Here is a 13512-nt window from a genome sequence, read left to right on the forward strand (position 1 = left end):
AAACTGTGTGTTCTCGGCACAGCAGTGGAATCAGGTTGATAAACTCTCGTTATAAACTGTGTGTTCTCGGCACAGCAGTGGAATCAGGTTGATAAACTCTCGTTATAAACTGTGTGTTCTCGGCACAGCAGTGGAATCAGGTTGATAAACTCTCGTTATAAACTGTGTGTTCTCGGCACAGCAGTGGAATCAGGTTGATAAACTCTCGTTATAAACTGTGTGTTCTCGGCACAGCAGTGGAATCAGGTTGATAAACTCTCGTTATAAACTGTGTGTTCTCGGCACAGCAGTGGAATCAGGTTGATAAACTCTCGTTATAAACTGTGTGTTCTCGGCACAGCAGTGGAATCAGGTTGATAAACTCTCGTTATAAACTGTGTGTTCTCGGCACAGCAGTGGAATCAGGTTGATAAACTCTTGTTATAAACTGTGTGTTCTCGGCACAGCAGTGGAATCAGGTTGATAAACTCTCGTTATAAACTGTGTGTTCTCGGTACAGCAGTGGAATCGTGTTGATAAGCTCTGAAGACAAACTGGGTGTATGATCGGACATGTTGGCTTTTGGCAGTGTGTGCTCCTCTGCCAGCAGATGCCGCTTAATTACCTGCACCACTTCATCAGAGCTTCCACTTCCTGCCCCAACACTTCTGTTCAGGAAGAGGTAAAAATGGCGACGCTTCTGGGGTCCGAGTCCCCCTGTACTGGAGGAAAACGAAGACATTGCCGCAGCAATATCGTCAAAAAGTTCACGGCCAGTAAAATCACCGGCCAGGGTTTCAGCCAAGGGACACAGGTAAGAGAAGCGACGCGTGTTGCGACGGTACAGCACGTCCGACAGTTGCTCCACCGAGACCAGGGACTTGCGCTCGCAATGCAGCCTGAGAACGGAGCCGCTGTCCCGGGCATTACACCGGAGATGCAGTCGCTCCTGACAGCCTGGGCTTTTCAGTTAGCTACAACAATGCCGGGCGTTTTAAACAACACGAACCTTTCACGTTGACGCCACTGACCCCTTTAAAACACGGTTTGCTCGCTGACAATACAAACGATGTTAGCATTCTCAGCAACCGTGTGAGGCAAGCTCCGCTCTGATTCTGTCTTTTGTTGTTAGCTCTGCGTTAGCTTAGCATTAAAGGCCAGGTTCAGCGGACACAAATGCACCGTGCACAGAGAGAAGGACGGGGTGTTGTTGCTTCTGTCGGGCGTTGTGTTGTCAGTGTGACAGCGTGAGTCTGTGGTTCAATGCTGGAGGCGCTTAAATCACTGAGCGTTAATCAACAGCAGCAACATTAGCTAATGTTAGCAAACAGGGTAACGTCGGCTAGCTAGCTAAGCCAGCTGAACAGCTCAGGTGATTACGTAACGACACACTAACCACAATAACTATCGTTTCCATAAAAGGGTAGAGCAGCTGCTAGCAAGTTTATTTTTAATTCTACACAAGCGAATATTTACTCGATATCTGAATCTTTGGGGGACAGAGATATAACGTTAGTTGACGTCAGCTGTTATTGTTTTGTTTTTTTAATACACATTACTCGTGTTTGTTGACATTGCACCTGTGCTGACATGTTAGCCATTGTCTTCAGCTGCTTCTGTTTATTTACTGCGCCTCGACTGAAACTACGGAGTTTTAAAGCCATCAAAACATTTGATTCCAGTGCCTCTGCAACACTTTACCTTCACCGCTGACTTGCAGTTTTCGAGGTAATGCAATCTCATCGGGGATTTTAAAGAGTGAAACCTTATCAGACAAACCTATCACCAACATGAAGAGACCATGTTTTAGGATTATATCCCCAATAACAGTGTTGTGTTAAGTGTTGCCTCAGCTGCTACAATCTGAACAGTTGTCAAAATACACCGGTGTTCTGTCATGGCTGCGGACACATGTTAATGTCCAGGTCAGGGAATGCGTTCAGATGTAGAGGTCATCAACATTCATGAGCTACGACAGAAAGCACAGACGTTCCTCAGTCAGGTTCCTCCCTCTGCAGAGCTGAGTTTAGTGGCCTAAGCATGCAGTCAGAGGTTCATATGTACGTTAGGGGTTCCCATGTTCTCAGAAAGACACCAACTTGATTTTTCAAGGTATAGGTGCGCCGAATGTTTCACTTAGGATGATTTATAATAGAATAAATGTTGGGCGTCTTTGCTGGTTCCAACTGAGCAGAATGCATTTCTTTACTATGCATCATATTATACCAATCTGCTTTGTTTTGGCTAGTGTTCTGTCCAGTTTTGTGCCAAACATAGTGTGTACCACTGTGGAAGCAAGGTTTGGTGCCACGCTAATATCTGAGAATGTACAACATGTTTCTTCCTTTCAGAAATTACAAAATTATAAGTCTTAAGAGTAAATGCACAATTAGGAAATTTGACATTTTAAATATTCGGTTTGGTTGAAGTATTATTATGTCATTTTCATATCTTTTTAAAGTAATGCCATTGCCACTGTTTTTTATTAGGGCTTCAACAGTGAGCAGTGCTGTCACAACCAGACAGAAAATGCGTGCATCCATTCATTACTTGTGGGGTCAATAAATCAATTTGGTAAATCTAGAAAAAGCGTCCTCTTCTGGGACCTCCAGCAGCTTCAATGCAAAAAGCCCCACAAGAGTTCAATCCAAATGTGGACAAACTCAACACAACACACCTGTAATCAGATCACACTGCTGGTGTCCAGTATGCTGCAGGGTCAACTTCAACATGCTGCAGCACTTTGCGGCCTTGCTCCACTTTACATAAGCACTCACTGACCATGAGCCAGGCCAGGACTCTATTATCCTATGTGTTTGGTTATTACAGGGACATAATAAAAATCTGCTGAAGCTGCTTTTAGTTGCTGTTGTATTCATTGCAGTAATCAGCTGTATAACCCGAGGTGTGTGACTCTGCTCTAATCTCATTTAAAAGAGCAGTCACAGTGTTTATATCCTCTGGGGCCTTTTGTTTGTCACAAAAGTTGTATTCATGTTTTCTGGTAGGGAAGATGAGGAAAGACAATGGATTTTTATAATTTATAGACCTCATATGTATGTGTTTAGCAGACTGAATATTCTTTTTATTTCTGTCGATTTCTTGCGGTCCTCTGAAATTGATAAATGATACTTTTTTTCTCTGTATGTTGCACTCTTTAAGTTTGCCTCTGGTTGTGTTGTCGTAGCTCCCAGTAGGTTTGCTCCAGGAGAGAGATAAACGGGCCAAGTGGAATGGCATCCCTACTGTGCTGCAGAAGCTCTACGAGAGCAGCAATCCCAACAGTGACCTCTCCCATGCCCACAGCTTTCTTAAGGTACACACAAAGCACTACTCCATTCAACACTTTTAGCCACATTTCTCTTTGGTGTCCGGATGATGTGACTTGCATGCGAACAATGTTTTTTTTGTCAGGTATTATCATCTCAGCTCTCCGTGGAGGCCATGTCTTTTGTCACAGAGGACAGGAAGACCGCTCAGGAATCCACCTTCCCCAACACGCACACCTTTGACCTCTTTGGTGGAGTCGATGTAAGTTTGACATTCCTGATACCTGATGCTCTGTTGTTGTTGGACTCAGACACTGAAGCGTGTTACCTCAGGAGAATCAGTTGTTCTGCAAAGAAACTTGTACTAAGAAGTAGAAATAATAACAGTATTGAATTCTCATTCGACTGTGTCCCTGAAGCTGCTCGTGGAGATCTTGATGAGACCCACACTAACTATGCAGAAGAAAAAACCCAAAAGTAAGTAGCACTGACATCACATATGTCTTTATTGACAAGTTGACATGTATGGAAAAAAAGTATTTAAATTTAGACTAATGTCTTTTGTTTCTGTTGTAACAGTGAATGATGACCTGGTTAAGGACTGCCTTAGTGTTCTCTACAACTGTTGTATATGTGTAAGTGTCCTATTACATTTATAATTGTCAGAGGTGTATTACATCTTGCTTCAACTTATGTATATAGCTTTACGTGTTTTTTCCTGTAGGTAGTTTGTGCTGTTATACAGGTCTCAGAAGCTTTCAAATGGATTTGATTAACATACACATTTTCTCTCTTTCAATTCATAGACGGAGGGGGTGACAAAGTGTCTGGCAGCAAGGGACGACTTTGTTCTGTTTCTCTTCACCCTGATGACAAACAAGAAGACCTTCCTACAGACTGCTACCCTTATTGAAGATATCCTAGGGGTCAAAAAGGTCAGTTATATTTCTCAGACTGAGCATTAAGCTCTGTTGACTCCAGAGTTAAAAGTTATATGAAGTGCATTTTATGCAGTGATATTTTGTTAGCCAATACTAACAAGAATTCTCTGTACCCCTGTTTCTTAAAAATCTGTCAAATTAATATTAAATATTCATCTTTTTGAATGTGAAAATTATGTTTTGCTCTTTAAAAGACAAATTCGTATTTTCTGCTGGCTCTATGGTCCATGCACAGACGGAGCTAATGCCAAAACATATACACTTGGTATAGCTGCTGACATCCATAATATCAAAGCAGTTTAAGGTTATTTTAAGAATCGGGCAGTATTTCACTTGAATTACTCTTGCTCGATAAACCAACCACTTTAAAATTGTGTCTCTTACTCTTATAGCTGTTTTGTGACTGATTTAGCAGACTGGTTGGCATACTTGTGCACTTCTTAGTCAATCTTTTTGCTTACTTTTTATATTCTCTTGAACCCAGGCACAGTTATTCCTGACTTTGGTGATGTTACAAAATGTTTGTATTATGATGCTCCATCAATGTTTTTGTGGTGTGTATATATGTGGAGGCTTAAGACCCTCTAACCTCCTTTTACTTCTCCTCTTTGAAAATGACAATAACTCAACTGACCATATCTAGTGTCCATATTTAGCATGTTGAGCTAATTCTGGCTCATTTACAGTCATTTTGCTGTTGATTAATGAGCATTGTCCCTGTCAAATAAATGAAAGAAAATCTAACTTAAGCATTTATACATCAGAGCTTTTCTTTAGTATTTATGAAGGATAAATTGATATTGTATTATTTAGCAATGGTATTATTAGTGCTAACCACCACCTCCTCACTTTATACGTGAGAGAATCAAAGTATTTAAGACCCATAATGAACAACGCTTCCTGATGCTATGAACGACGTGTGTATTAAGTTTGATTGGTTTTAATTGGTGTTTGATTGGTTGGCACGTAAACCTCTGCAACATTGTGGCAGATGTATCATGCTGCTTTAAAGCCTCTTAAATTTGTGATAAGAAATGTAGCAGTGCAAGGGGTTCTACTTGTGATTTACATAGACAAGACATTCAGTGTTTTCTGAAACCTTTTACTGTAATGGAGAATTGAGGATATAAAAACACCCGCTCTCCTTTGTAACAGTTTTTATGTACCTGGCTCCAGCATCACAATGCCTTTGTTTTCCTTGTAAAGGTCCCAGACAAGTATGCGTAGGCATACCTTGCATGGATTATTTATTTGACCAAAGGAAGAAATCTAGAGACAGTGCTTTTACCTCTGATAGGTTGTCCTGGGTATCGATCATTGTGTCGGATCACAATGGATTAAAACATCACAGGGAATTCACTCTGACTAAAAAGAATCACTGCTACAATGCTGCCGTGAGAAAGATATACAAGTCTCAAAAACCTTCATAGTATTGTTTGTTTTATTGTGAAATTATTTCTTTAATGTCCATCCACAAACTGATTATGCAATATGAATAAGCTACTGCAGTTTTAGTAGGTTGCAAATTAAGGCTTGATCTCACAACTTGGGATGTGTTTCTGATTCTGATCCACTATCAGACCGATGACAGTTTGTGTTTGCATTCTTAAGGAGATGATCCAGTTGGAAGGGATCCCCAACCTATCAGGCCTGGTCCAAAGCTTTGACCAGCAACAGCTTGCCAACTTCTGCCGCATCTTGTCTGTCACCATCTCAGAACCTGATGTAGGAAATGATGACAAGCACACCCTGCTGGCTAAAAACGCTCAGCAGAAACGCAACGCCATCCCCTCACGGGCAGAGGTCAATCAGGGTAAGTTTCCTTAAACCCCTTTCCCACTGTACAAAAAGCCCACTGACACATGCTAACATCTGGCTTTTGTCTGCAATGTGAATGGATTCAATAAGCATTCACTCCCGGGTCAAATGAGATAAAGGTCGTTATCCGCTATGATTATCAGTGATGGAAACATGACACTCGGTTGAACGTGCTAATTTGGCAAGACAGTGAGGTGAGAGAGCGCCTCAGTTTTCATTGCGTTTCTGACGTTGAACATGACCCATGGGTGGGAAAATAACGGAGAGACAACCTCCTACTGGCATTAGGAAAGGAGTTAATCACCATTTTTTTGTTGGTTCCACGCATTCAAAAAACTTGCGTACACCTGCTAGTTTTGGTGTAAAAGAAGTGTTGGTCCACTGAGTTAAAACAAACTATGCAACATGTGTGCCGTTGCAAAAAATGGATCAATACATTTTAAACTATCTAATGTTTTTTTTCCTAAAGTAACCCTGCTGAACATCCCTGGGTTCATCGAGCGGCTGTGTAAGCTCGCCACTAGAAAGGTGTCTGAGGCCACAGGCGCCAACTTCCTGCAGGAGCTGGAGGACTGGTACACATGGCTAGACAATGCTCTGGTGCTGGACGCCCTTATGCAGATGGCCACTGAGGAGGCGGAACAAAGCAGTACAGGTGAGACAAGTCACTTGGGCTGATAGTTCCTCACCCTACCTAAATCCTATGAACTTTGCCTAAAATCATTTTTTCCCTTTCAGAATCATCAGATGAGAGTTCTCTGGCCACAAGCCCCCTGAGGCATCGACTGCCTCAGTCCATGAAGACTGTCCATGAGATCATGTATAAAGTGGAAGTGATGTATGTACTGTGTGTCCTTCTCATGGGCCGACAGAGGAACCAGGTACTTCACCTCACTTCCTCCTCTCTAAGATTTAAGTGTTGGCGTTGGCTCTAAGCAGGGTGCAGTTCTCTCACCACTGTTGTGCGATTCTGCTCAGGTCCACAAGATGCTGGCCGAGTTCCGTCTCATCCCAGGTCTCAATAACCTGTTTGACAAGCTGATCTGGAGGAAATACACTGCTTCAAATCATGTGGTGCACGGCCAGAATGAGAACTGCGATTGTAGTCCAGTATGAATATTAAATAAAACAGACATTTTGGAACAGAAATATATTGAAACTTTTAGAAGATGAACACAATCATGAACACACTTTCTTCTCATTATACAGGAAATCTCCTTTAAAATCCAGTTTTTGCGGCTACTCCAGAGTTTCAGTGATCACCATGAGTAAGTGACCCTTTATTGTGTCACCTTAGATCTGACTTCTCGTCTTAAGTTGAGTTTATGTTTTGAAAGTTGTTGCTTGTCTTTCAGGAATAAGTACCTCTTGCTGAATAGCCAGGAGCTGAATGAACTGAGTGCCATTTCCATGAAGGCTAACATCCCTGAGGTGGAAGCTCTGGTCAACACAGACAGAAGCCTAGTGTGTGATGGGAAGAAGGGCCTCCTCACGCGTCTCCTCGCTGTCATGAAGAGGGAGCCTCCAGACTCGTCCTTCAGGTCAGATTTGTATAGGCCAATGATCAAGGTGCAGGGGGTGATGTTGCTATTAGATGGGGTCAGGAAAAAGTCAAACATCCCCATATTGGTCAAATGAGCCATGCTTTCAAAAGACACAGACGTAGATGTGAACTTGGAAAGAAGACGAGATTCCAGAGCTTTTGGTGATAAAACCATTGGATAAACCAGTGTGGATTTGCTGTAAACAAAAACACCTAGGTCACCATTTATAAAACTGCGTAGCATTCATACTAAAAGTGTATGTGCGCACAAAAGCTGAAAATGGCGTACACAAAAAAAATCAGATTTTTAATAATTAATTCTCCTGCTGACCAAAGTGTTTCTCTGAATCACGACAAGCGATGAAAAGAAGAAGATAGACTTTTAGGTTGTTTGTTAGTGAGGTGGAGGTGAAGAACAATTTTATGGGACAGCAGTGATGTCAATAATACAGAAAATATGGTGTCACCTCAGTATTTATATATTTAGAGCAGTCGGACCATTTACTTCACACATCAGTGTGATCCTAATCTCCACTCTGGAATATTATTTGGAAATAGAAGTTTGAAAGCGAATAGTTTTTCTTTATTTTTTGTGAGTGATCTCCAGTGTGCTCTGTTCGACTGATGGCACAGAAACGTTCACTGCATCGATTGGCACACGCTCGTCCTTGATGATACAAGCACAGTGTTGGAAAATATTATTAAAAACTATTAATGACTCAGCTTTGCAACTCTTTTGTTTAATGGTATCTGAACATAATTTGCTGTAAGTTGTTTTATGTTTTTCCAATTGAAGGTTCTTATGGAACAGTTATGTCACGAAGCACAGATATTGCTGTTGGTTAATTTGAATGATGAAGTGGATCAAAAATCTGTCTTCATTTCACCTCCTCACGTCTGCATCATTGACATTTGTCTGTCTGGTTCTTCTTTTTATAGCTGACTATATGCTGAATGTTTCTGTTTCTTCATGTAGATTCTGGCAGGCAAGAGCAGTGGAAAGTTTTCTTAGAGGAGCCACCTCCTATGCAGACCAAATGTTCCTCCTGAAAAGGGGACTGCTCGAGGTAATACTGCAGCCACGTTGTGGTTCTCGACACACAGTTCATATCTCACAGAATTCTCATTGATTTTTAAATCCTCTTAATTAAATAGTTACTCACTTCCTTCTCGACAGCACATCCTGTTCTGCATCATCGATAGCGGCTGTACATCTCGAGATGTCCTACAGAGCTACTTTGATCTGCTGGGCGAGCTCATGAAGTTCAACATTGATGCCTTCAAAAGATTCAACAAATATGTCAACACTCCTGAAAAGGTATAACTTTACACTTTTATATTCATTGTAAAACGTTATTGAGTATGCTGACCTAATAAAATCTAACTTCTTTTTTTTTTTCTACAGCTGTGTTGCATAAATATGTGGCTAATAGAGTCGTTGAATTTCTTCTCTGTAGTTTCAGACCTTCCTGACGCAGATCAACAGCTCTCTAGTGGACTCCAACATGCTAGTGCGTTGCATTGTCCTTTCGTTGGACCGCTTCGAGAGCCAGACTGAAGATGTCAAAGGTAAATGAGGATGGAAAGTTTGAACATGGAGACTAGTTCCAGAATTTACTGACCAACCTCATCTAAGTTCACAGATGAACCAGTCCCGTCCAGGATTTAAACCAATGAGCATTTCTTTTATAGATAACACAGAAACTTTTCTACAAAGCATTCTGTTGTTTTATGACTTAAAAAAAAAAATAGATATCTTAAGATCAGCATGAGGGAATCTCATCAAATTTTGTACAAACATTCACTTAGATTCAAAAATGAACTGATTACGTTTTGGTGACTGTCATGCATGTCATTGCAACAATGTGCAAGGAGTTTTAAGGCCATGTCCACAAAATTATGGATTAATCTGCTATCACTACATGTTCAATATTTTTAGAGATCTGTTTTCAGATTGTTTTCTATTTGATGTCCACACTGAAAAAACCCAAATGTTTGTCAGAGGTTTAAAAGAGGTGTTTATATTGATCTCAGTGTTTTGTGCCCCCTCCCTCAGTGGTGGAGGTTCTGTCTGAGTGCTGCCTGCTGTCCTACATGGCCAAAGTCGAGAACAGACTTTCCTTCCTCTTCAGACTGATCAACATCATCAACGTGCAGACTCTCACACAGGTGTTTCATTTTCCCATTGTTGCACAAACAGTTGTAGCATAAGGAATAATTCATCTCACAAATGATAAATTGTTGTCAAAACTTTGAAGCTTAATTGATAAGTTAATGCTAAGATTGTTATTCTAAATACTCAATCACTAAAGTCTTGTTTGTATCCATCCCATCCTCTTTCCCTGCAGGAGAATGTGAGCTGTTTAAACACCAGCCTTGTGATCTTGATGTTGGCCAGAAGAAAGGCTAAACTGCCCTTCTACCTCAACGCCTTGCGGGAGAAGGAGTATGCAGAAAAGTACCCGGGCTGCCTGCTCAACAACTTCCACAACCTACTGCGCTTCTGGCAGCGCCACTACCTCAACAAGGACAAAGATAGCACCTGTCTGGAGAATGTGAGTATCGTTTACATTAACCTTCAGTGCTTTTTCTATGGTACATTGAAAACATGATGACAGGGTATTAACATAAATGCATGCTGGGAAAATCAGAGCTGCATCACTAGTGGCATGTGACCAACAACTTTATCAGATGATGTAAAGGTTGTTTCTACTTGTTCTACTGTCCCCAAGTGGCCACAAATATATATCCTGTCTGCTTCAATATTTAGAAGTTTGATGATTTTTCTTATATGAAATATGATTAAATTATGTTGTTGTGTGAAAACACAAGTGATTACTTAAATTTAATCTCATTTACTCTTATTTGTTAGTTGTTGGTGAAATGGTCTACTCAGGATAAGCATTAGAACTGATACAACAGACATCCAGAAACACAGCTGAGCCTGGCTGATTTTAACTGGAAGGGCACTTGAGCAGATTTGAAACATTTCAATTTACTAGATTTGGATCTGCACCTGATTGAACACAATTATAAATATCATTCCCCTAAACATTCCTGTGTTTTTTTCATCAAGAGTCATGACTTATTCTCTGAGAAATCAATGAAAATGTAAAACGCCCCATGTCACTATGTTAAACTGTTGCCTGATCTGGATCTGCACCAACATTTAATGGGTTCTTCCCTGAAGTTTCGTGGTAATCTGTCCAGTAGTTTATGTGTAATCGTGCCAACAAAAACAAACAAACGCAGACAAAAAAAACAGCCTCCCTGTTGAAGGTAATTGAAACTCAATAATACAACAAGCAGTAGTTTTATTGTTGTAATTCCTCTGTGGTCTTGCTCCTCAGAGCTCCTGTATCCCCTTCAGCTACTGGAAGGAGACGGTGTCAGTGCTGCTGGGCTCAGACAGGACTTCTCTTTGTGCCATATCGAGCTACATTGATGAGCCTTTCATGGATCTGGACAGAGACCTGCTGGAAGATTGACCTCCAGCAAGTGCACTCTGGGCTGGGGGGGTGGGACAGGGCAGAGGGTCACAGGGAGCATGGACACCTAGAGCTGGTGATGACTCCACTGGGCTGAGCCATCCAGACGCTTCGTGACAGTGCTTCTGGATGTAAAGACTCACCTGTTTGCTTTCTGTACCTACGCATGGAGGCTGTCATCGCAGAGGGGAGGGGGATGTGAATTCTCACTGAGTTACCGCTCTTCTTCAGAGGAAGCCTGTATGCCCGTCCCAGAAACACAGAACAGACTATTGGGGGAACTTGGGATATGACACCTGCGTTGGTTGTTTGCTTTAGGTGAAATTCAAATAGAGCCTTTTATATAACCTATACAAAATTCTATGAAAAAAATATGTATGATTCAACAAATTTATGTTAGAAAAGAAAAAAAAAGATTCCTTTTACATGGACTTGGTTTGGAAATGTCCACAGATGAACTGTCAGCCAGATGTGCAGTGACACGTCGCAGGGAGTCTGCTGTCTCAGTCGCCCACTACCTACACGCTCTCTGTCGACTCAGTGCCACTCCACTGCCTGACCTGTGGGGGCATTAGTGAAATTTGACTTTCTTGCAGGGGTCTTGATGATGAACAGCATTTCCTTTTAACCCGTCTGTGGGTGTATTTTATTAGGTGGCTATTGTTGATTGGTGCTTTCTGGCTCTACTCAGAACATTTAAGTAGCTCGTGGGTCGGCTGACATGTCATGTCTCACAGATCACACACACGGGGCTCCTTTCACCTAAAAACCATCCACTCTGCTGTGGCTTCAGAAGCTTCACACAGCAACTCGTCTCTTTTCCAGGTTCTTTTTGCTGATCTATTTTTGTCTTGTTGAAAACAATGGCTTTTAGCTCTGGATAAAATGTAGAATAAAACATTGCACAGATTAAAATTGCTTTTATTGTTTATTATAGTTTAACACATTTGTTGAATAAATCACCGTCATTTTGTACAGAATTTGTATCCATGCTGTGGGCGATGCTTTGGGAAAGAGAATAAACTATGCAGGTGCTAGTGTTAAGATACCACTTTAATTGCTCCAGACACTGTTTTATGTGAATCAGCCTTCAGCCCAACATCCTCATCATTGGACTCCGTCAGATTTTTCTTAATCTCAGAGAATGACAATCTTTCTGTGTGATTGCTCTTATAGCTTGGTGCCACCACTCGATCTTTACTCTGGATTGAGAAGAAGCGGAGAGCTCGGCTGTGTTGACGTGTCCATGGCATGAATGTGCAGTTGCAGAGCTGAACAGACAGTTGGCGTCTTAAATTGAACACCCACGATAAGTACAAAATGAATGAGCTACCTCATATTTTCTCCTGAAACCGTACAGATCTAACCACGTCTAATGAGAAGTGTACAGTCATGATTCATGTGAATGTATAACGGGATGCAAACACATGTCCTTTTACACATCCGAAGCCTTTTTCTTTTGCTTTAAAGCTGATAACCAGAAATGTTTCCTTGCTCTCTAGCTTTCATTCAGCATGTTTTAAAAGAAATCTCTCCGAGTATGCACATGCTTAAACAGCTCATCTTTTGCAGCAATGTTGATGCAAGAAACTTCTCATTTATCTCTTGCTGAGATAAATGCTTTGTGTAACATGATACTGCAGTGGTGTTAACAACCTGAGTACTGATCATGTTTTGTCATGGATGTAAACCCCTGGTATCGCTCCTGTCATCCACCGTAGAAGTCGATGAAAAACACGAATGTTGTGAGCTACTGCATTGACACTCCCTGACTGTTGTAGCTTTGTGCTGCGGCGGTGTGAGAGAGTAAGCCCTCTGTATGAGCCTGAGAGAACTGCTTCTCCACAGTTCTGCCATATGTGGTGTGAAGCTCCGAGTAGGCCTTAGATTTCAAACATTATTTTGTGTAGGAAATGGTGAAATCTTTTCAAGAAGATGCTGCGTACTATTTGACTTTACCACTTTAATTTGAGGTCTCACATGTATTGACTTTATGAACTAGTTTTATATCATGTTTGGCCTGGTGAGGACATTATTAGACACGTGTTGCAGCCACTTCTAAACTGGCAGTTAAAACTCGGACCATATGGTGCTTTTTGATCAAATATTGTATCTCAACACACAAGGCTCAAAAGCATCTGGATTTGTTTGTTGAAAAGGACAACGATTAACAGTGGATAATTCATGGTGTAAAATCTAAACCATGAAAGCAGAAAATCTCTCCTGGTTGTGTTAAATAATCCCGTCTGCACCTGTCTGACTAATCAAACAAAGAAGAAAAGATTCACGTTTCAGTTTGACATTCAACTATAACCACTACTGTAACAGGCTCTAACCCTTCACCTTCCTCCTCTAATGCTGGTGTTGAACTTCATTTTCCTTATTTAACAACTGTTTGTCAAATTAATAATATAATAAATTCTTCTTTAGACCTTTGTGGGGTTTCTACCTTTTTCACATTCACACACATCAGT

At 41.2% G+C, this 13512-nt stretch overlaps 1 protein-coding gene across 1 annotated transcript; it reads left to right on the forward strand.

Annotated features, from left to right (window-relative positions):
- Positions 1–618: 618 nt before the first annotated feature.
- Positions 619–13469, forward strand: trpc4apa (transient receptor potential cation channel, subfamily C, member 4 associated protein a). Its single transcript, XM_035151883.2, has 18 exons — positions 619–793; positions 3167–3295; positions 3394–3510; positions 3668–3725; positions 3828–3883; positions 4055–4183; positions 5801–6002; positions 6477–6662; positions 6746–6888; positions 6986–7117; positions 7217–7275; positions 7363–7548; positions 8527–8617; positions 8728–8868; positions 9008–9119; positions 9607–9719; positions 9899–10105; positions 10901–13469. The coding sequence occupies exons 1-18, from the start codon at positions 668–670 to the stop codon at positions 11036–11038; spliced, it is 2325 nt and encodes a 774-aa protein (XP_035007774.1). The 5' UTR covers positions 619–667; the 3' UTR covers positions 11039–13469.
- Positions 13470–13512: the final 43 nt, after the last annotated feature.

This window comes from Hippoglossus stenolepis, chromosome 3, assembly GCF_022539355.2.
Source record: "Hippoglossus stenolepis isolate QCI-W04-F060 chromosome 3, HSTE1.2, whole genome shotgun sequence".
In the NCBI taxonomy this organism is placed as follows: Eukaryota; Metazoa; Chordata; class Actinopteri; order Pleuronectiformes; family Pleuronectidae; genus Hippoglossus; species Hippoglossus stenolepis.